The 24,505-nt window shown below is 36.2% G+C and overlaps 1 protein-coding gene and 1 long non-coding RNA gene across 2 annotated transcripts in view; one reads left to right on the top strand and one right to left on the bottom strand.

Moving 5' to 3' along the window:
• The window catches only part of ATM (ATM serine/threonine kinase), a 156,326-nt gene that overhangs the window by 14,575 nt on the left and 117,246 nt on the right, over positions 1-24,505 (top strand). Inside the window, exons 6-11 of the mRNA XM_040257918.1 lie at positions 3,475-3,639; positions 10,445-10,610; positions 11,259-11,497; positions 13,092-13,255; positions 22,057-22,226; positions 23,545-23,916. Coding sequence (XP_040113852.1) covers positions 3,475-3,639; positions 10,445-10,610; positions 11,259-11,497; positions 13,092-13,255; positions 22,057-22,226; positions 23,545-23,916 — 1,276 coding nt within the window. The remainder of the gene's footprint in view (positions 1-3,474; positions 3,640-10,444; positions 10,611-11,258; positions 11,498-13,091; positions 13,256-22,056; positions 22,227-23,544; positions 23,917-24,505) is intronic.
• LOC120876218 lies at positions 7,136-8,047 on the bottom strand. The gene is made up of 3 exons (XR_005724127.1): positions 7,947-8,047; positions 7,652-7,653; positions 7,136-7,148 (listed from the first exon to the last, which is right to left on the bottom strand). It is a non-coding gene; the product is annotated as an uncharacterized LOC120876218 (long non-coding RNA).

Below are 24,505 nucleotides of genomic sequence, written 5' to 3' on the forward strand. Positions count from 1 at the left end.
GCATTGGAGAAGGAAATGGCAACCCACTCCAGTATTCTTGCCTGGAGAATCCCAGGGACAGAGGAGCCTAGTGGGCTGCCATCTGTGGGGTTGCACAGAGTCAGACACGACTGAAGCGACTTAGCAGCAGTAGCAGCAGCATACAAGCATAGTGAAAAAGTGAAAGTCGCTCAGTCATGTCTAACTCTTTGCAACCCCATGGACTATACAATATTCTGCAGGCCAGAATCCTGGAGTCGATTGCCTTTCCCTTCTCCAGGAGATCTTCCCAACCTAGGGATTGAACCCAGGACTCCCTCATTCCAGGTAGATTCTTTACCAGCTGAGTCACAAGGGAAGTCTGTTATACAAGCATAGAATGATAGAATCTCAGGGTTGGAAGAATTTAAAGATATTATTTCTGGAGAAGGAAATGGCAACCCACTCCAGTATTCTTGCTTGGGAAATCCCATGGACAGAAGAGCCTGGCCATCTACAGTCCAAGGGGTCATAAAGAGCTGGACGTGACTGAGTGACTAAACAAATTTTTTTTTCAAAGGTGCTTTTGTAGCTGGAGAGATGGTTTGATGCCTTTCAAATCTGAACACTTAATACACCTCTCAGCTCCCCCTGGATCCCCATCCCTTCATCACATGCAGGTGTCTAGGCTGCCGGCAGCCGCTGGGTCTGGAATGCAATCTCCATTGTCTCCGCTTCTGCTGGCAGACAGAATACATCCTCCTTTTTTTCTGTATCAGGTGCAGTTTAGAAAGAAATGAATTCCCAGAGGCTACTGTAACAGGACCTCAATTATGGACTTTGCGTGGCAGGAATCTACTCGTTATAGCTTGGAAAAAAAAAAATTGCTACCCATTTTTCTTGAATCCCATCTATATATCCCTGGCACTGAGATAGTCTCAATGATTAAACATGCCTTTTGAGACTTTCTTTTCTATCTTTGAGTAGTTCTCATAGTAGGGAAAATTTGTCTGTTTGTTACTGCTTCTATTTTCTGAGATAATACAAAAAAATACTAATCTTTTTAATATGACGTCCTTTGAGATATTTGAAGTTAGACATATTTCCTGAGTCCTCTTCTATAAACTAAACAGACCTACTTCCTTTAGCTCATATGGCCTACTTTTGTGTCACTTTTCTAAATATTCTTCAGTTTTATTCTCTCTCTTAAAACGTGTGGGACTCAGTCTTATAGGCATATTCTGATTGGTATGGAGTGGAACAGGGCTTGAATATCTTTTATTCTATACTCTTAACTAAATCATTCTAAGATCAATTAGCTTTCTTGGCAGTCAGAACCCATACTCAATCAGTACCATGCTTATGGTAAATAAATAAATAAGTTCTTTTTAGCTCCTGATGAGCCGCATGGCTCCCATTTTATACTTACATGGTTGATGTTTTGAAAAGCTAATATTTTGAACCAGAATGCAGAAATTGCTTTCTGTAAGGAAATGGTTGTCATACAGTGCTGAAAAGCTAGAAGCACAAATATTTGTTTAGGAACTTGGACTCAAACTGTTTACTCTTCAGAAAGTGGCTTTGTGATGCTAAGTTTAGTTTAAGAATCAGAAAAGCTGAATATGGGTAAACATTTAGTAGAAGGATATAGAATTGTTAGTAAATGATATTTCAGAATGATAGGATGAAAGTTGAGTCTAAAGATAATGGCTTTAGCAAAAATTTAGTTTTCTATCTCTTCTGAGTTGCCATTTTATGTGGATAGCTCCAAGTCCTGAGAAGAAACTCCATTCATAGACAAAAGAAAACCACACTGAAATGTTTTTGCACCTGCTTTTGCTCTGCATCTATTAAAATTTGTGTTCTTGGCTACTATTGCTGGGCTCTTAATAGATCTTAATATGGTCTTACAGAGTTTATGATTGAATGAAAGATACTTGTAGCTCATTTGTAGCCCATCAGAAAAGTATGCAGCTTAGAATTTTGCTTTAAAGTGATAAAACCCTTGTATTGCAAAATTGACAATGGAGATCACATTTTAAAGTGTATTTTTATTTAAGGCATTTTTTTCTTTTGAGTTTTACTTTGTAGCTTAAACATTGTTAATTTCAGAGCAAGACCAGGTTGCTACTATCATGTTATCTCACTTCCTTAATTTTTTTTTTTCAAACGGTTTGAGGGTTGATGGGAATTTAACACGTGTCTAAATTTTGCCAGACTTGCTTAACATCTAAGGTTTGATGAAAGAAACAGATGAGAAAAAAAGAGGTATCTGGAAAGGAACCAGTAAGCAAATATTGTTCAACTATGACAGAAGTTATAGTTAAGAAAATATTACAAAGACTATAAGAGACAAATGCACAGGGTGTTACAGCAGAGGATACTGTGATTGTGCATTTCATCGTTAGCCAGATTTCTAAAATTACAATACAAGTCATTAGTAAAAATAATATTTTAGGCAAAAGGCCAAGGAGCAATGATTTTTTTAGTTGATCAGTGTATTTTTATTTACCATACTTATATATTGAATACAACTAGTCTTATCATAAAAAACCCTAAACTAGTATATATTCAGATGTATATAATGACTTGCTCATAGCTTGCAACAAAAAATATATATGCAATTTTAAGGTTGTTAATAGTGAAATATGAAAAATTTCAACTGTGACACCAGCATGATTTACTGTAACAAAAGTAACTAAGTAATTTTTAAATGTACTTTGTTACTTTTAAGAATATATCCATTTTATATATATGTATATATATAAAATGTATTTATGTGTATATATATAAAAATTTCAGGACCTCTAATAAACAAAACTAATTATAACCTTATATATTTGTATGCAATAAATGCTATTATAGGACTTAAAAGTAATTTTTCTTTTCAAAGTAAATAATAGTCTCCTTAATATCTTATTCTAATAAATTCAGATTTTTATTAAAAATATCAAGAAACTTTGAATCATTTTAGGTCTAATGTCAGAAATTGTGAATTATTAAGGATAGAGTGAATGATTATTTTTGTTATATAATCCTTCAGGTTTGGCAGACTAGCACATTGGTAAAGGGACCAGATATAAATGTTTTTAACTTTTGCAGGCTATATAGTCTCTGTCTCAACTACTCAACTTTGCTGTTTTAGCTTGAAAGTAGTCACAAACAATATGTAAGTTAATAGATATGTCTGTGGTCTAATCAAAGGTGTTTTTTTTGGATTTTTTAAATATAAATTTATTTATTTTAATTGGAGGCTAATTACTTTACAATATTGTATTGGTTTTGCCATACATCAACATGAATCCACCACGGGTGTACCCGTGTTCCCCATCCTGAATGCCCCTCCCACCTACCAAAACTTTGTTTTCAGAACAGATGATTGGCTGAACTTTGCCCCAAGGGCTGTAATTTTCTAATCACTCTTTTATGAGAAAGAGGTTCATACAGTTGCTGTTCCAAGTGTCCTTAACATATTTTTCTTGAGATTAATGTTTTTGCTTGTTTATTTTTAAATAGGAGCACCCAGGCTGAAATGTCAAGAACTGTTGAATTATATCATATATACAGTGAAAGATTCATCCAGTGGTGCTATTTACGGAGCTGATTGTAGCAGTATATTGCTGAAGGACATTCTTTCAGTGCGGAAATACTGGTGCGAAATATCTCAGCAACAGTGGCTCGGTATGTTTTGAAGTTTGTTGTTTGTGATTTTTTCCTTGTGAAATGAAATTTTGCCAAAAGATCATTAAGAAACTATATATCTCCCAAATGACTTCACAGTTTAACAGTACCTTGGTAAAATTAAATGGTTATAGATTTTAACAGTTTTTATGTATTATTTACTTCCTAAATTATTATCACTAATAATGTATTTGGTGCCTGCTATCAGAACTTAAATTGCAGAATTGAAAGATGCCATATCTCTCCTCAAAGACTTGGCAGTCCAATGACAGAAAAAAACCAAGTAAACCCAAAGTTAGAAGAAAGTGAGTTCACAGATGAGTAACACCTAAACTCAACAATGATTCACAGAGCAGAAACAAGAAAACCAAGAGAGAGAGGTGTCATAAAAGGGAAAGCAAGAGAGTTTCAAGTTGGAAGAGGTGTGGCATTTCAAGTGTTGTAGAGGTAGTAAGACACAGAAGTATCAGTTGGATTAGGCAGTTAGCAGGTCACTGGTAAGGTGCAGTGCTGTGCTTAGTCACTCAGTTGTGTCCGACTCTTTGCGACCCATGGACTGTAGCCCGCCAGGCTCCTCTGTCTGTGGGGATTCTCCAGGCAAGAACACTGGAGTGGGTTGCCATGCCCTTCTCCAGGGGATCTTCCCATCTGAGTGATTGAACCCAGGTCTCCTGCACTGCAGGTGGATTCTTTATCAAAAAATACTATAATAGAATATATAGGATTCAGTGACTTAGAAGGTAAGTAGAGTGGGATGGATGCCAGCAAGGAATTGTTTACAGTTTCTAGGTGAGAAGTACTAAGTGACCACAAAGGAAATTTGGTCAGAGACTGAAATTTTTGAGTTTATTTATTTCAGAGGTAGAGTATTTCTGTCTCTGGGTGGACTTAGTGGGTGGAAATGGTATTTGGCTTTAACGAGGTGACTTTAAGCCAGCTGTCAAAGTCTTCTAATATAGCTGCCTCTGAAAATTTAGAAACTCAGTATTTTTCATTGAGAAGTATTCAAGATAAGTTGTGATAACTTAATAGACGTGTATCTGTATTTTTTTACTGTCAGTTTATCATTTCAAGATAAGATGTTTGTAGACTGTAAAACCATGACCTAATCGGTGCCCTGTGTTGTATTCTACTGTTCCTACGTGAATAAAGGTCTTCTCAGCTGTTGGTTAATTTCTTAGCTATCTGGGGCCTTTGCTGTTTTTCTGAACACAAAGGAAGTTGTGTCTCAAACAGCGCCTCAGAAAGCCTAGAAGCAGCCTTTGGAGAATAGGCCAGTGATGTCTAGGATACTCCAACACATCTGTCACCAAAATAGTTCAGCCTAAATATTTAGGATTTTGTACAAGATTATTACTTGTAATAATGGGTCTCTCTTAAAAATAGGCAGTCATTCCTCTAGTCTCTGTATAATGATTCCATCATCTGGCACATTCTCTGAAATTCTCTGTATTTTTAAGGAAACTACCTCCACTTGTAATAATCAGTCTTTTTGGTGAATTTTTCTAGTTAGTTACCTTCTCTGAAATTTACTTCTCTAATGAAACTCTGGGCTTCCCTGGTAGCTCAGAGGTTAAAGCGTCTGCTCAAGAGGTGTTTACATTCAAAATATATTTGGTAGAGGTGGCTATTGACATTGTTATGGATGAAATTGTCTAGGTAGAGGGTTTAATATGAGATGAGAAGATGGCCTAAGACTAAACCAACATTTCTATATATATTTTGGAATCAGCATGTTAATTTCTACAGAAAGTCCTGCAGCAGTTTTATTTGGATTGTTTTGACCCTGTTGAACAATTTAGGAGAGATAGACATCTTAACAACATAGACTCTTCCAGTCCATGAGCATGATATATCTCTCCATTTATTTAGGTCGTTTGTGATTTTTATCAGCATATTCAGAATTTTTATAGTTTTGTTAGATTTATATTGTTGTAGTTGGTAAATTTTACTGTCTTTTAAAAACATTTTCTTTTCCATATTGTTCAGAAATAACCATATCGATCTGGAACCTTGCTAAAATCATTCACTTATTAGGTCTAACACCTTTTTTGTTCATTCTGGGGAATTTTCTGTTTAGACAGTCATGTCATCTGCAAGTAATAGAGAGTTTTACTGAGCCATGTGGCCTGATTTCTTTTTTCACTTTATATTGGCTAGGACCTCAGTATAAGTATTTTTTAATGATAAGATATGCATAACATAAAATTTACTGTTTTAACCATTTTAATTATACAATTCAGTGGTATTAAGAATATTCATTGTTGTGCAACCATCACCACTCATTTCTAGAACTTTTTTCTTCTTCCTAAACTGAAACTGTATCCACTAAATAAGAACCTGCCCTACTTCCTCCTCCAGCTCTTCCTCCTCCAGCAACTATTCTACTTTCTGTCTCTGTGAATTTGACTACTCTAGCTACCTCCTATAAATGAAATTCTACAACATTTGTCCTTTTCTGAATGACTTATTTCACTTAGCATAATGTTCACATGTTGTAGCATTCATCAGAGTTTTCTTCCTTTTAAAGTCTTAATGATATTCCACTGTTTATATATACTACATTTTCTTTACCCATTCATCTGTCATTGTACACTTTGGTTGTTTGTATGTTAGGCTACTGTGAATAATGCTATTATAAACATGGGTGTACAAATGGCTCTTTGAGTCTTTCCTTTCAATTCTTTTGGGTATATAGTCAGAAGTGAAATTGCTGCATCATGTGGTGATTCTATGTTTAATTTTTTAAGTACTCACCATACTGTTTTCCACAAGGGCTACAACATTTTATATATTCACCAGCAATGGACAAGTGTTCCAATTTCTCCACACCCTCACCAGCACTTCATTTTCTTTCTTTTTTTTTTTTTTTGATAATAGCCATCCTAATAGGAAGTGGTATCTCATTGTAATTTTGGTTTACATTTCTTTAATGACTAGTGATGTCAAACTTTTCATATGCTTATTTGGACATTTGTATATCATCTCTAGACAAAAGTCTATTAAAATATTTTGCCCAGTTTTTATAAGGTTGGTTGTTGTTGGATTGTAGGAGTTCTTTATATACATTGAATATTAATCCCTTATTAGATATATGATTTGGAAATATTTTCTCCCATTCTATTGCAGGAAGGGGGACCCCTTCCAGGGCCCGAAAGTGGGCTCTTGTCTTAACACTTGGAAATGAATTGTCCAAGGAGACACATGTACTGAAAAATCAAGATATTTTATTGGAAAGAGGTGTCCAGGCAGAGAGCAGTAGGGTAAGGAAACCCATGAGAACTGCTCTGCCACGTGGCTCACAGTCTCGGGGTTTATGGTGATGGGGTTAGTTTCTGGGTTGTCCTTGGCCAGTCATTCTGACTCAGAGTCCTTCCTGGTGGCGCAAGCATTGCTCATCCAAGATGGATGTCAGCAAGGATTCTGGGAGGTGGTTAGACACGTGGTGTCACCTTTTGACCTTTCCGGAACTCTTCCAGTTCAGTTCAGTCGCTGAGTCATGTCCAACTCTTTGAGACCCCATGAACTGCGGCACACCAGGCTTTCTTGTCCATCACCAGCTCTTGGAGCTTGCTCAAACTCATGTCCATCGAGTTGGTGATGCCATCCAACCATCTCATCCTCTGTTGTCCCCTTCTCCAATGGACTCTTCCAGTTGGTGGTGGCTTAATAGCTCTGTGTTCCTTACCAGGACCTCCTTCATAAAACAACTCATGCAAATGATTGCTACGGTGTCTGGCCAGGGTGGGTGGTTTCAGTCAGTGTGCTTCCCCTAACAATTCCTTGTTGTTGTTTAGTTGCTAAGTCACATCTGACTCTTTGCAACCCTAAGGACTGCAGGCTTCTCTGGCCTTCACTCCTGGAGTGAAGTTTGTTCAAACTCATGTCTGTTGAGTCAGTGATGCCATCCAACCATCTCATCCTCTGTCGTCCCCTTCTCCTCCTGCCTTCAGTCTTTCCCAACATCAGGGTCTTTTCCGATGAGTCAGTTCTTCACATCAGGTGGCCAGACTACTGGAGCTTCAGCTTCAGCATCAGTCTTTTCAATGAATATTCAGGTTTGATTTCCTTTAGGATTGACTGGTTTGATCTTCCTTGCTGAAGAAAGGATGCTCAAGAGGCTTCTCCATCACCACAATTCGAAAGCATTAATTTTTCGGCACTCAGCCTTCTTTATGGTCCACCTCTCACATCTGTACATGACCATTGGAAAAACCATAGCTTAGACTATACTGACTTTTGTGAATTGCCTTTAATTCTGATGATAGTGTCCTCTAATGCATGAAAGGTTTTGATTTGATGAATACAGTTTATTTTTTCTTTCATTGCCTGTGCTTCGGGGGTCATTTCCAAGAAATCACTGCCAAATCCAATGTCATGAAACTTCCCCCTCTGTTTTCTTCTAAGAGTTTTAATAGTTTTTCCTCCAATATGATTTTGATTAGGAGTGGTGAGAACAGACATCCTTTCTTGTCCTGTTCCTGGTTTTAGGTGGAACAATTCAGTGTTTGCTCATTAGCATGTTAGCTATTGATACAGGCCGAGGACATTTCCTTCTATTCTGGTTGCACATGGTTTTTTATCATGAGTGGTTATTGAATTAGGTTAAATTTTTTCCTGCATATATTGAAATAATCATAGAGCTTTTTGTCTTAGTTTATTGATAATGGTGAGTTATGTTGATTAGTTTTTCATAGGTTGACTCAACCTTATGTTCCTGCTATATACCCTACTAGGGCATGATGTATTATCTATTTTATATATTGAATTTGAAGGTCATGGTTGTTGTAAGGTTTTTAACTATGAACTCAGTTTCTTTAATACATGCAAGATTTAAGTTATGCAACATAGATGCAATATATTTAGGTTATGTATTTCAGTAATATATGATTATTTGTTTCTTTAAGAATTTGTTCATTTCATATGAGTTGTTGAAAGTATGAGTGTAAAGTTCTTAAATATTGTCTTATTATCCTTCTAATATGCTTAGGCTCTGTTGTGATATTGCCTCTTTCATTACTGATTCTGGTCTTATCATTTTTAGTTCCTTCTGTTTGTTTTGGGTTTCATTTCTTCTCTAATTTCTTAAACGTAGATCATTAATTTGAGAGCTTCTTTCCCAGTACATGCATTTAATATAATAAATTTTTCTCTAAACACTACTTTAGTCACATCTCACAAATGTTGACAATGTTGAGAGAGCAATTTATAGAATTAAATGACTACATTAGAAAAGAAGAAATATATCAAGTGTATATATATATATAAATACATCAATATATACCTTAGATTCCAAGTATATCAATATATACCTTAGATTCCATCTCAAGAATTTGAAAAAGAAACATCCAAAGACTTCAAGCAGAATAACAGAAATCAATGAACACAGAAAACAATAAAGAAAAATTATAGAAACAAGGTGACTCTTGGACTTCCCTGGTGGCTCAGTGGTAAAGAATCAACCTGCCAATGCAGGAGACATGGGTTCGATCCCTGAGCTGGGAGGATCCCACATGCCACAGTGCAGTTAAGCGCATGTACCACAACTGTTGAGTGGGTGCTCTAGAGCCTGGGAGCTGCAACTCCTGAAACCCACACGCCCTAGAGCCTGTGCTTTGCATCAAGAGAAGCTACTTCAGTGGGAAGCCCGCTCACTGGAACTAGAGAGTGTCCGCTGTTCGTGTCGGTGAAGAAGCAGCACAGCCAAAAATAAATTTTTCTTAAAAAAATAAAGATATTCTGGCTACTCATCTGCTACTCTACTCATTCTGGCTACTCTGGATACCCATCATTGCTGTGAGAAATTGTCCTTTTTCTCTGATTAGGAATCTCATGTCTTCTGTCAGTATCCATAAAACTGGTATTCTAATTTTTTTTTACATTTATCTGACTGCACCAGGTCTTAATTGTGGCACATGGGATCTTCTGTCTTCATTGCAGCATGTAGGATCTTTTAGTTGAGGCATGTGGGATCTTTTTAGTTGCAGCATATAGATCTAGTTCCCTGACCAGGGATCGAACCTGGGCCCCCTGCATTTGGAGTGTGGAGTCTTAGCCACGGGACCACTGGGGAAGTCCCCTGGTATTTTAATTTGTTAGATTGCAAGCAGCGTAAAGTCTCAGTCTTTTCATACTTCCTGACACACTTTACACACATTAATAGGCAACTAGCATAGAACAATATAAAACTGGAGAACACACTGTCTCAAGTGTTTTGTTGGGCCTAGCCAAAGGAATTTAGGAATAGAGAAATTAAGTCTGAGGTCTGGCTCTTAAACTGGTGTTCACATACTTTGCCGCCTGTAGTTGTTCCTGTCTTTTTTTTTTATGATTTTTATTTATTTTTGGTTGTGCTGGGTCCTTGTCGCCGGGGGACTTTTCTCTAGTTGTGGTGAGCAGGGGCTTCATTTTAGTTGAGGTGCCTGGGCTTCTCTTCACGGTGGCTTCTCTTGCTGCAGAGCACAGGTTCTAGGGCATGTGGAACTCAGTAGTTGTGGCACATAGGCTTAGCTGCTCTGCAGCACATGGGATCTTCTGGTCGAGGGATCAAACCTGTGTCTCCTGCACTGGCAGGCAGTCTTTACCACTGATCCACCAGGGAAGCTCTGTTCCTGTATTGAAGACAGTTTAATTTATAAAGTTAAATGTTGATGGGATTCTTTAACTGTATTAAATATAAATTAGTATAATTTTTAATGTTTTGTTTATGAGATTACCGAAATTTGAATTGTGGCATTTAATAAAGTTAAATGTTTTACAGTTTTCTTTTTAAAAACATAACTAATACTTTTTTTTTTTTTTTAAGAATTGTTCTCTGTGTATTGTAGTCTATATCTTAAACCTTCACAAGACATTAATAGAGTGTTGGTGGCAAGAATAATTCAAGTTGTGACCAAAGGATGCTGTTCACAGACCGATGGATTAAATCTCAAATTCTTGGATTTTTTTTGTAAGGCTATTCACCAGGCACGGTAATCTAATCTATTTTTGTTTTGTATTGGAAATTCATTTGATCCTTTTACAAGACTGTGTTTTATATTGAGTAACTATAATTTTTTACCAATCTTAGGAAAGCATTGGACCTGTTATAGTAGAACTAGTGGATTCCCTAAGAAAGTGTTAGGTCCAGTACTTCCTGAATATTCAGTATTCAGAATGTGAAATAATGTTCTTGAGTGGGGAGATGTCTTGCTTTTTTAATAACAGGGAAAGCTTTATGGCCTCTAAGAATTTTTGTTTTCCCCATTTTCGAAGATAGGTATAATGGGCTAAGAATAAAATGAATTGGGGATGTATTTTGGAAATATCAAGATCTTATTGTGTGGCATTACCCAATTTATAATGTGAACTATTTTTTAAGTGGTAGGTATTATGAATTAGTTTATTTTTAGACAATGTTTTAGCAGCAGGGAGAGAGAACAAATCTCTTAGTGCCAATTAAGAACTATTTTTTGCTGTTGCTATGCAATGCTGCTATGATTTTTTTTTTTTTTTCTGAACAAGTCTGAAAGTAAGGTTATTTGGATGTCAAATTTTTTCTTTCAGTGTGCAACTTCATAACTGTCTTCAGTTTGTGCATTTTCCGCTATTGTATTAAGTCTTTTTATTTTATGTTACAGACAAGAAAAGAGCCCTGCAGGTCTAAATCATATCTTAGCAGCATTTATTATCTTCCTCAAGACTTTGTCTGTTAACTTCCGAATTCAAGTGTGTGAATTAGGAGATGAAATTCTTCCTACCTTACTTTATATTTGGACTCAACAGAGACTTAATAATTCCTTAAAAGAAGTAATTATTGAATTATTTCAGCTACAAATTTATATCCATCATCCAAAGGGAGCCAAAACTCAAGATAAAGGTATAAAGAAAGTTTTTGCTATTTTGAATTTGTTTCTTCATTGATATACAAAGGGTTAAGTATGAAATCTGTATGATCAGGAGGTTATGACCTTCTTCTGGATTGTTATGCATGGTAATAGAATTAGTCATGAGGATATCTTTCACTTTCTTAAAAAAAAAATTGAAACTATGGTAGCAAATCATATCATGCACTGCCATTTTTTTAGTACAGTTCTGCATTTTATAAGGAGTACAGACAAAGATGAGACACTGTTTCCTCTAGGAGCTGATTATGTAGTAATAATTAGCTGCTAAGAGGTGTGACACAGAGAAGGCAAGATCTTGTTTATCTACATATGTATTGCTTTTATTAGAAAAATAAAATCAATAAATATGGACTGAACCAGCTAGATGTCAGTTCCTAATGAAGATAAATACATATTGTCTCAAACCTCATAGTTATTCCAGGCTTCTGTTTGCTAGGAAAACTGAAAATAAATGACTTATCCTCCCTTCATTCCTTTAAGTTAATCTTTCACCAAGAGTATTGCTTGGATGGTGTAGTTCCATTCAGTAAATACGAATTTAAGTGGGTAGAACCGGAATTGAATGAGTTCACTCGTGCTTAGGCTATGTTTTGACTCTCGCTTGTACTAGCTTTTAAGCCAATTCATCATGGTTAGTATAATGACCTTAGTTTATCACAATCAGCTGTGTGTGTTTTGTGCATTCTTCTAGTATACATAGTTAGATGTATTTATAGCCCATGAAATGACTATAGGTCAAAGAATAGTGACTTCTCAGTTTTTCATCTTTCGTATAGCTCTCACCAGAATGAAAATTAGGCTTATTCGGGCATGGTGTGATATATTTAGGGTTTTAGTTAAATGTATGTTTAGGATGAATTGAAAATTGGCAGATGATAAGGCTGTCAGAAATGTTAATACAGTTTTAGGCTACATTAATAGATTGTATTAAATTCTTGAATAGATTAAATTAAATTCATTAATAGATTTTAAATAGGTTCTTTGTTTGTGGAAAGTAATAGCCCCACTGTTTGTTCCTCATACTTGTTAGATCAGAATTGTGAGTATTCTGGTACACTCATGAGATTTTGTAGAATAAGCATTTTTAAGAGACGTAAGTCGACTGGAGTGTGTCTAGGGAAAGAAGAGAGATGACGATGTGATGTCTGGATAACATGTTATTTGTACACTGGTTGAAGAAATTGGTAATGTTTTTCTGTTAATCAAAGGCATGCAGAGAAGTTGGTTCTCATATAAAAGAGGGGACATATTAATTGTATTTTTTTTTTAATTCTTCCATATTCTTATCAAACTTTCTCTAACCAATTTAATCAAAATTTCAATCAAACTTTCTTTTATTTCTTCTCTCCTCAAAGCATATACAGTTAACTGAGTGTGAGGTGGACATCATTAGGAAGTAGAGCTTGTCAAGGATATAGTCAGAGGAGCCATTAGTAGTAAATAGACTGTACCAGATGTCTTCTAATGTTTTCACCTTAACAGCTGAATGGTTTTGTGGGAGTTGGTGGTACAAATGGATTGTATATATAGATTATATTTTAATTTAATTATTTTTTAACATTACAGGTGCTTACGAATCAAGAAAGTGGAGAAGTATTTTATACAACCTGTATGATTTGCTAGTTAATGAAATAAGTCATATAGGAAGCAGAGGGAAATATACTTCAGGATCTCGTAATATTGCTGTTAAGGAAAACTTGATTGAATTGATGGCAGATATTTGTCACCAGGTATAGTAGATCTTGTCACACTTTGAAATTTTCCATTCATTTTCCTTTTTATTAGGCCTGTAAAAAGCCTATAAAATTACTCTATACATGTTAATTTCTTTCAAAACACCGTAAATATTTAGAATTGCCCTTCTAACTTACAAGATAACTATCTTGCAAATATAAACTTAGTAAAAACTGACGATGAACTTTTCCATTCTTAAAAAAGTAATCTACAGGAAATAAGATTATCCTAACCCTATGTGTTTCTTTTTTTTTCCCTACTGATTTAAAAATCATATGGCATAAAATTCATTATTTTAAACAGTATATATAATTCAGTGATTTTTAGCATTTTCACTGTGTTGTGCAACCATCACCACTAAGTCCAGAGCCTTTTCATCACTGCCAAAATAAAATTTGTTCCTATTAGCAGTCAGTTTCAATTCCCTGCTTCTTACAGTTCCTAGCAGCCAGCCACTAATCTATTTTCTACGTCTGTCGATTTGCCTGTTTTGGTCATTTTGTACAAATGGAATCATATAATGTGCAGTCTTTTGTGTCTGGCTTCTTTCACTAGGCTTAATGTATTCAAGGTTCTTCCATGTTGTACCATGAATATTTCATTATCGCTGAATAATATTCAGTTGTAAGAATATATTACATTTTGTTTACCAGCTCATCAGGTGATGGCTTAGTGGGTTTTTTTTTTTTTTTTTCTGTATAAAAGAAATTTAAAAATTTCCTTTATTTTCAATACAGTTTTTAAAGGTTATATTCCATTTACAGTTACTACACAATATTAACTGTATTCCTTGTGTTGTACAATATGTCCTTACAATAAACTTCCACTCAGTAGTTTGTACACCCCTTCCCTGGTGGCTCAGATGGTAAAGAATCTTCCTGTAATGCAGGAAAAGTGGGTTCAGTCCCTGAGTTGGAAAGATCCCCTGGAGAAGGGAATGGCTACCCCCTCCAGTATTCTTGCCTGGAGAATCCCATGGACAGAGGAGCCTGGCGGGCTACAGTCCATGCGGTTACAAAGAGTCAGACACAACTGAGCAACTAAGACACCCTACTCGTAACCACTAGTTTGTTCTCTATATTTGTGCATCTGCAGCCTTTTTGTTATATTCGTTTGTTGTGTTTTTAGATTGCACATGTACTTGATATCATAAGTATTTGTCTTTCTCTGACTTATTTCATTTAAATGCTTTCCAAGTCTATCCGTGTTGCTGCAAATGGCAGACCTTTCTTTTTTTATGACTGAAAGAAAGTGAAAGTGAAGTCAGTCGTGTCCGACTCTTTGCGGCCCCATGGACTGTAGCCTACCAGGCTCCTCCATCCATGGAATTTTCCAGGCAAGAGTACTGGAGTGGGGTACCATTTCCTCCTCCAGGGGATCTTCCCAACCCAGGGTTCGAACCTGGGTCTCCCGCTTTGTAGGCAGACGCTTTACTGTCTAAGTAGTATTCATTTGTGTGTATGGGTGTGTATCCATTCATTTCTTGATGGACACTGAAGTTGCTGGCATATCTTGGCAGTTGTAGGTAATACTCTATAAACATTGGTTGATATATCTTTTCAGATTAGTACTTTTGATTTTTACAGCTATATACCCAGGAGAATTTTACTGGGTTGTATGGTAATTCTGATTTTAGTGTTTTGAGTAACCATCAAACTGTTTTCCACATTAACTGCCCCAATTTACATCCCACCAACAGTGTATAAGGGACCCATTTTCCCCATGTCTTTGCCAACATTTGTTATTTGTGTTCTTTTTGATGATAACCATGATAAACATTGTGACAGCGATGAGGTGATGTGGTTTTGATTTGCATTTCCCTGATAATTAGCGATGTTGAGCATCTTTTCTTCTGCCTGTTGTTCATCTGCATTTCCTCTTTAAAAAAAATGTCTGTTCAGGTCTTCTGCCCATTTTTAGAAACTTATGTATTTATTTATTTAATTTTTGGTTGCACTGCGTCTCTGTTGCTGCACATGGGCTTTCTCTAGTTGGGGTGAGCAGGGGCTACTCTTCATTGCAGTAAACTGGCTTCTCACTGTGCTGGCTTCTCTTGTTACGGAGCACGGACTCTAGGTGCATGGGTTTCAGTAGTTGCAGCACACAAGCTCAATGAGTTGTGGAGCAAGGCCTTAGTTGCTCTGTGGCATGTGAAATATTCCCAGACTAGGGATCGAACCCATGTCTCCTGCATTGGCAGGCAGATTCCTATTCGCTGTACCACCAGGGAATTCCCCCTTCTGCCCATTTTTTAATCAGGTTGTTTATTTGATAAGTTGTATGAGTTGTGTATATATGTTGGATATTAACCCATTCCTGGTCATATCATTTGCTAACATTTTCTCCCATTCATTAGGTTGTATTTTTGTTTTGTGGGTACTTTTCTTTGGTGTTCAAAACTTGTGTGTTTAATTAGGTCTCATTTGTTTATTTTGTTTTTATTTCCTTTCTTTAAGAGGCAGATAAAAAAAAAGTATTGCTATGATTTATATCAAAAGGTGTTCTGCTTATCTTTTCCTCTAGGAGGTTTTTAGTATTCAGTCTTTTAGGTCTTTAATCCAATTTTTTTTTTTTAATATAGTGTTGGAGAATGTTCTAATTTGATTCTTGTACATGTAGCTGTCCAGTTTCCCCAGCACCACTTATTGAAGAGACTGTCTTTTCTCCATTGTATATTCTTCTCTCCTTTGTCATACATTAACTGACCATAAGTACAAGGGTTTATTTCTGGACTATACACTGTTCCATTGATCTATGTGTCTCTTTTTGTGCCAGTTCCATACTCTTTTGATTATCATAACCTTTGTAGTGTGTATAGTCTGAGGGCAGGGAGTGTGATTCCTCCAGCTCTGTTCCTTTTTCTCAAGACTGTTTTGGCTATTTTGGGTCTTTTGTGTTTCCATACAAATTTTAAAGTTATTTGATCTGGTTCTGGGAAAAATATCATTAGTGTCATTTTGTTTTGGCCACAGACAACATGCAGGATCTTAGTTCCCCAACCAGGGATTGAACCCCTTCCCCGCTCCCGCCCCCCATCCCTGCAGTGGAAACCTATACTGGACTACCAGGGAAGTCCATCATTGGCATTTTGATAAGGATTGTGTTGAATCTATAGATTGCCTTGAGTAATATGGTCATTTTAATAATATTGATTTCTCCAATCCAAGAATACAGCATATCTTTCCATCTGTTTGTGTTGCGTTTAGTTTCTTTTATCAGTCTTACAGTTTTCTGAGAACAGGCTTTTTGCCTCCTATAGGCAAAAGGTTTATTCCTAGGTATTTTATTCTTTCTAAGGCAGTGGTAAATGGGATTGTTCCTTAATTTCACTTCCTGGTAGTTTGTTGTTAGTGTATAAAATTGTAACAGATTTCTGTATATTAATTTTATATCCTACATCTTTACCCAGTTCATTGATTAACTCTTGTAGTTTTTCTGGTGACATCTTTAGGATTTTCAATGTATAGTATCCTATCATCCACAAAAACAGTGACAGTTTACTTCTTCCTTTCCAATTTAGATTCCTTTTTTTTTTTTTCTGATTGCCATGGCTAGGACTTTCAAAGTCATATTATATAAAAGTGGTGAGAGTGGACATTCTTTTCTTTTCCTGATCTCAGAGGAATGCTTTCAACTTTTCACCATATGTTTCCTCTATGTCTGCTTTCTAGGAAGTTTTCATTATAAATGGATGTTGAGTTTTATCAAAAGTTTTTTTATATTCTATCTATTGAGATGATCATATGATTTTTATTTTTCACCTTGTTAATGTGGCATAACATATTACTGATTTTCAAATATTGAGAAATTCTTGCGTTTCTGGGATAAATCCCACATGATCATAGGGTATGATCTTTTTAACCTATTGTTGGATTTTTTTTGCTAGTATTTTGTTGTGGATTTTTGCATCTGTTCATCAGTAATATTGGTTTGTAGTTTTCTTTTTTTATGATATATTTGTCTGGTTTTGGTATCAGGGCGATGCTGGCCTCACAGAATGTGTTCAGAATTGTTCCTGGCTCCACAGTTTTGTGAAATAGTTTCAGGATAGGTGTTAAGTCTGTAAATGTTTATAGAATTCACTTGTTAAGGCATCTGTTGCTGGACTTTTGCTTGTTAGAAGTTTTAAAAATTACTGATTCAATTTCATTACTGTTTATTGGTCTGTTCACATTTTCTGTTTCTTCCCAGTTCTGTCTTGGGAGTTTGTACCTTTCTAAGAATTTGTTTTTTCTAGGTTGTCCATTTTATTGGCACATAGTTGCCTATAGTAGTCTCTAATGATCCTTTGCATTACTGTGGTGTTAGCTGTAACTTCTTTTTAATTTCTGATTATATTGATTTGTGCCCTCTCCCTTTTTTTTCTTGATGAGTCTGGCTAAAGGTTTATCAATTTTATTTTTTCAAGAACCATCTTTTAGATACAATGATGTTTTCTATTGTTTTTTTAGTCTCTATTTCGTTTATCTAAAACCATTGGAGGACTTTCCTGGTGGTCCAGTTAAGGTGGTTATGAATCTGCCTGCCAGTGCAGGGGGCACAGGTTTGATCTCTGGTCCAGGAAGATTCCACATGTAATGGGGCAACTAAGCCCATTGGCTAAAACAACTGAACCCACACGTTGCAACTACGGAAGTCCATGCACTCTAGAGCCCATGCTTTTGAATAAGAAAAGTCACCACAATAAGAAGCTCTCACACCTCAACTAGAAGTAGCTCTGACACCTCAACTAGAGAGTAGCCCCTGGTTGCCATCACTAGAGAAAGCCTAGGCATAGTAACAAAGACCCAGTGCTGCCAAAAACAAATAAATATAATTAAAAAAATAAATAAAACTGGACTTCCAGTTCAAGATGGTAGAGTAGAAGTACGTGCACTCAACTCCTCCTGTGAGAGTACCAAAATTACAACTAAGTATTAGGGCTTCCCTTGTAGCTCAGTCGGTAAAGAATCTGCCTGTAGTGCAAGAGACCTGGGTTCAATTCCTGGGTCAGGAAGATCCCCTGGAGAAGGAAATGGCAACCCACTCCAGTATCCTTGCCTGGAAAATCTCATGGACACTGGAACCTGGTAGGCTGCAGTCCAAGGGGTCGCAAAGAGTCGGGCATGACTAAGCAACGAACGCTATTGAACAACCATTGATAGTATGCTGGAACCCTCCAAGAAAAGATATCCCACGTCTAAAGACACAGAAGAAGCCCCAACGAAACAGTAGGTGGGGTGCAATCATGATAAAATCAAATCTCACACGTGTTGGTGGGTCACCCAGACTGGAGAACAGTAAAACCAAAGTTGTTCTTGCACTATTGTGAAGGTTCTAAACCACAACTCAGGCTTCCCAGCATGGGGATCTGACAAAAGGACTGGGAATTCCCAGCGAATTTGGCCTTGAGGGCCAGCAGGATTTGATTATAGGGCTTTCAGAGGAATGAGGGAAACAGACTCTAGTCTTGGAGGGCACAAACAAAATTTTGTGCTCACCGAGACCTGTAGGAGTGGAGCAGTGACCCCATAGGAGACTGAACCAAAACTACCTGATGGTGTTCGAGGGTCTTGTGGGTTGGCAGGGACTCACTACAGGGACAGGGGCACTGGAACGTTCCTCCTTGGCATCAACCCTCTTGGAGTTCACCATTAACCCTACCATAGGGCCCATAGACCCTAGGACTGGCTCGCCTTAGGCGAGCAACAACCAGTAGGGAATGCAGCCCCACCCATCAGTAGATAGTTGGATTAAAGCTTTACTGAGAAAGGCCCTGTCCACAAAAGCAAGACCCAGTTTTTCCCATCACCAGTCCCTCTCATCAGGAAGCTTACACAAGCCTCTTAGCTTCATCCATCAGAGGGCAGACAGAAGAAGCAAGAAGCATGGTCTCATAGCAGCTAAAACAAAAACCATTTTACAAAAAGTTAATTATGATGGAAAAGCAGAAAGTTATGTCTGAGAATTAGGGACAAGATAAAATCCCTGAAAAACAACTAAACGAATTGGAGATAGGCAACATTCCAGAAAAAGAATTTGGAATAAGATAGTGAAGATGATCCAGGACCTCAGGAAAAGAATGGAAGAAAAGATTGAGAAGATGTGAGAAATGTTTACCAAAGACCTAGAAGAGCTAAAGAACAAACAGAAATGAATAATACACTACTACTGCTACTACTACTAAGTCGCTTCAGTCGTGTCCGACTCTGTGCGACCCCATAGATGGCATCCCACCAGGCTCCGCCGTCCCTGGGATACTCCAGGCAAGAATACTGGAGTGGGCTGCCATTTCCTTCTCCAATGCATGAAAGTGAAAAGTGAAAGTGAAGTTGCTCTGTCTTCTCCGACTCTTAGCGACCCCATGGACTGTAGCCCACCAGGCTCCTCCGTCCATGGGATTTTCCAGGCAAGAGTACTGGAGTGGGGTGCCATTAGAAGGAATCAAGAGCAGAGTAACTGAGACAGAAGAATGGATAAATGACCTGGAGGACAGAATGGTGGAAATCAATGCCACAGAATAGAAAATAGGGGAAAAAAATCAAAAGAAATGAAGACAGCCTAAGAGTCCTCTTGGACATTAAATGCACCAACATTCGTATTATAGGGGTCCCAGAAGGAGAAAAGAGAGAGAAAGGACCTGAGAAAATATTTGAAGAGATAATAGCTGAACACTTCCTGAACATGGGAAAGAAAATAGTCAACCAAGTCGAGGAAGCAAAGAGAGTCCCAGGAAGGATAAACGCAAGGAGGAACACACCGAGACAGTAATCAAACTGACAAAAATTAAAGGCAGAGATAAAATACTAAAAGCAACAAGGGAAAACAGCAAATAACACACAAGGAACTCCCATCAGGCTATCAACTGATTTCTCAATAAAAGCTCTACAAGCCTGTAGAGAATGGTATGATGATGAAAGGGAAGAAAGGGAAGAACCAACAACCAAGAATACTCTATGCAGCATGACTCTCCTTCACATATTATGGTGCTATCAAAAGCTTTCCAGACAAAGCATACGTCAAGAGAACTCAGCACCTCCAAACTATCTTTACAACAAATGCTAAAGGAATTTCTCTATACAGGAAACACAAGAGAAAGAAAAGACCTACAGAAAATAAACCCCAAACAATTAAGAAAACAGTAATAGGATCATACATATTGATGGTGGTGGTGATGGTAGTGGTGGTGGTTTAGTTGCTAAGTCATGTCCGAATCTTGGCACCCCATGGACTGTAACCTGCCAGGTTCCTCTGTTGATAATTACCTTAAATGTAAATGGATTAAATGCACCAACCAAAAGATATAGACTGACTGAGTGGATGAAAGCATGTGGATGTATGCCCTTCCACTTAGACCTCTGCTTTACCCCCCACAAATTGTATGTAATTATTTTATATTGTTAAGTTAATTATGTTCCCATTATGGCTTACAGTTGTAATTATCTTTTACTTATGTCTGGCTATTAATTGTGAAAACTGATAAACATCTTTTACTATTGCGATTATGTAACTATTACTCACTTAATACCATTGTATCATGATTGGTCCACAGAAAAGTAATAGAATTCTGTATTATCAAAACTAGGATCTAGTAGAAAAACCTGATATTCCTTTTTAAAATCCAGTTGCATATCAGAGTTATCTTCAAATGTTTTGAAAAATACAAATGCTCAGATACAGCTTTTTTTCCTCCAGAGCTCCAAATAAATTTATAAGAGCAGTCTTGTTTAAAAGCAACTGGACTATTCAATGATCTTTTACTTTTATCTAGTTTGTTTCACTTTTTCTATTTCATAATCACTGTTCCCATTTCATTTAGTTTATATTCTCCATCTCCTTTTTTTATGTTCTTTCTGAAGCCTTTATCAATGTAGTAGAAAAGCTTTTGTATACATATATATGAATATTTATAATATTTATATTATATAATATATATACTTTTAAATACTTATAAATATAAAAATTTTAGAAAACATGCATCTTTGCCTGACTAAAAAAATTGTGAAATTTTGATTCCATTTGTTTGACTTATTATAAATAGAATGGTAGATTTATAGTTAAAAAGTAGATATGTAGCAAGCAAGAAAGGTTCACTGTATAGCATAGGGAACTATAGTCAATATCTTGTAATAACCTATGATGGAAAGTAATTTCACAAATAATATGTGTATTTGTATAACTGAATCACTTTGCTGTGCACTTGAAACATTGTTAAGTCAACTATACTTCAATAAAATGTATATATTAAAAAAATAATAAAACCTGTGAGACACTTCTGAGTTTATAGCAATACAAGCTTACCTCAGAAAATAAGAAAAAGCTCAAATAAATAGCCTAACCTTACACCTAAAGGAGGTAGAGAAAGAACAATCAAAATCTGCTTACTAGAAAGAAAGAATTCGTAGAAATTAGAGCAGAAATAAATGAAATTGAGACTTAATGTTTCTTAAGTAAAGATTTTCCCCAGAAATTTGGGTACCATGCAAGGATGATTTCACTTGTCAAATATTTTATTAACACTAAATTTATGATATAATCCTTTTGAAAACTGGAATTTTTTCTTTACTTTTAGATGTTTTGGTGCTTTTAGTAAATTTTCCCAAACAGTATAGCTAGTATTTTACTTGGTAAATGTCTGCTTTCTAGAGAGCCATTATTATCTGCAAAATGTTTATTCCTATATGTCATATCCATATATTTCAGTAATTTGTTACTCTTTATGACTAACCTTATCATCAGCTGAGGAGGAACATTTTTTTTCTATTGAACTATTAGAAATAATAGCAATATTAAATATATTTTCTTTGTTATTTTTCAGGTTTTTAATGAAGATTCTAGATCTTTGGAGATTTCTCAGTCTTACACAACCACACAAAAAGAACTTACTGATTACAGTGTACCTTGCAAAAAGAGGAAGATAGAATTAGGCTGGGAAGTAATAAAAGATCACCTTCAGAAGTCACAGAATGATTTTGAAATTGTACCTTGGTAAGTGTTCTTTTTTTTTCTCTTTCAGTATCATTTCAGTCTCATTAATTTTTCTCACAAGACCTCCAGTAGATTCCTTTACCTCATTGGCCTAGCCAGAACTAGGTCACACTTGGCCACTCCCAAAGCAGTTACTGACTAAAGGGGAATGTCATGCTGAGATAACCACCTACTGAGATAACCAGGCCATGGTGAGATAACCACCTTCATGACTCATCTCCTGGGGCCAGAACTAGGGCCTTTCCTATGCATATTCCCTATGCATATTCCCATAGCAAGAAGGAAGGGAGAAATGGCTGATTGGTGGGCAATCTGTATAGTGTGCCTCTTGGAAGTCACTGAGTTCTATACCTCAACACAAAGAAATTTTACCATGCATAGCACCTTCTAATATAATTAAATTAGGAAGAAATTAAATTAGGCACTTTTTATTATTTGCTCTGTTCTTTAGTCTTATATAGCATTCACAGTTATTTAAGTAATTATATAAATTGTGGAATTCTGTGAAATCACAAAGTTTTAGGTCTAGTAGGAATCTGTAGAATTCCTACAGTTCAGCCTTTTTTGCTTTACCAAAAAGAAAACTGCAACTGAGAAAGGTTGAGCAGCTTGCCTAAGAACAGTTACAAATTCATAGATTAGTTATACTTTTGCAAATAATATTCTATGATTTTTCCCATGTCAATGTAATATTTAAATATAGTTGAGTTGTTGGGGGGGGGATATATATTGATTTTGATACTTACTGCCAAATTCTTATTTATTTCCTATAGTTGATGGTACCTATTTCATATTCTTTAATTTGTCCATTTGGTGAGGTCATTTATTGAACACCTACTATGTGCCAGGCATAAGGGGTAGAGAGTGAATAAGTTATAGTTGCTATTCTTGAGTCGCACACATTCTAGGGAACTCGCAGCAAATACTTACTGAATTAACTGAATTAATGTCGGGGGAAACATTTCTTTTTTGGTTTTTGTTCTAAAGGTATATTGTTGGTGGCTGAAGGGCAGGGAAGTGGTGTGCAGTAAGAAGTAGAATATTGGTAATTTAGTTATTTATAAGCAAATTTAGTTATTTGTAAGCAAAATATGATAGCTTACCCAGCTAGCCAAAATGCTGTCAATCTTCTTGCCACTTTAGGAAGCAGGACCAAATAATTACTAAGAGCCAGTGTATTTTGAGGGTAGTCTGGAAAATGATGATGACAATCCTTCTAATTAGGATATTGTATGAGTACTATGTCTATATATTTATTTTCTTTTGGCATCTTAATGCAGTAGAATAATTTTCAAATTATTTGTACTTTTTTTTTTAGGTTACAAATCGCAACTCAATTAATATCAAAATATCCTGCAAGTTTACCTAACTGTGAGTTGTCTCCATTACTAACGATACTATACCAGCTTCTACCTCAACAGCGACGTGGGGAACGCACACCCTATGTGTTACGATGTCTTATGGAAGTTGCATTGTGTCAAGGCAAGAGGTCAAACCTAGAAGGCTCACAAAAGTCAGATTTATTGAAAATATGGATTAAAATTTGGTCTATTACTTTTCGTGGTATAAGTTCTGAACAAATACAAACAGAAAACTTTGGCTTACTTGGAGCCATAATTCAAGGCGGTTTAGTTGAGGTTGACAGAGAATTCTGGAAGTTATTTACTGGGTCAGCCTGTAGACCTTCATGGTAAGTTGACTATTAATTATATTTTGCAACATATATATTTCCTGATTTTTGTAATTTCTAACTTCAGTTAAAAATATGTTAAATTCTGTTTCAGATTCTTTCGTTTGTTAAGGAAGTCTTAATAAATAAGTTTGAAATATGAAGAGATAACTAAACCCAGTTTTAAAGATTACATATTTAAATTTCTTTTATTTGTAATTAGCAATTATGTTTGCTCATAAATAGAATAAACTTTATTTCTTTTAGTATTGCATACTGTTACAATAAGATAGTACTTAGTCAAGAATTTTCTCAAATGTAGTCGGATTTTTTGTACTCATTTAGTCCGTAAAAGTTTATATATCTACCGTGTGCCAGGACATGTCCTAAAAATTGACCACAGGGTAGTAAAAGGATACACATGGTCTCTGTCCCTTTAAGAGCCTAATTGTTTTAAAATTTAAGTATAGTTGATTTACAATATTGTGTTGCTGCTGCTGCTGCTAAGTCGCATCAGTCGTGTCCGACTCTATGCGACCCCATAGACGGCAGCTCACCAGGCTCCCTGATCCCTGGGATTCTCCAGGCAAGAACATGGGAGTGGGTTGCC

This window comes from Oryx dammah, unplaced genomic scaffold, assembly GCF_014754425.2.
Source record: "Oryx dammah isolate SB20612 unplaced genomic scaffold, SCBI_Odam_1.1 HiC_scaffold_17, whole genome shotgun sequence".
NCBI classification, from domain to species: Eukaryota; Metazoa; Chordata; class Mammalia; order Artiodactyla; family Bovidae; genus Oryx; species Oryx dammah.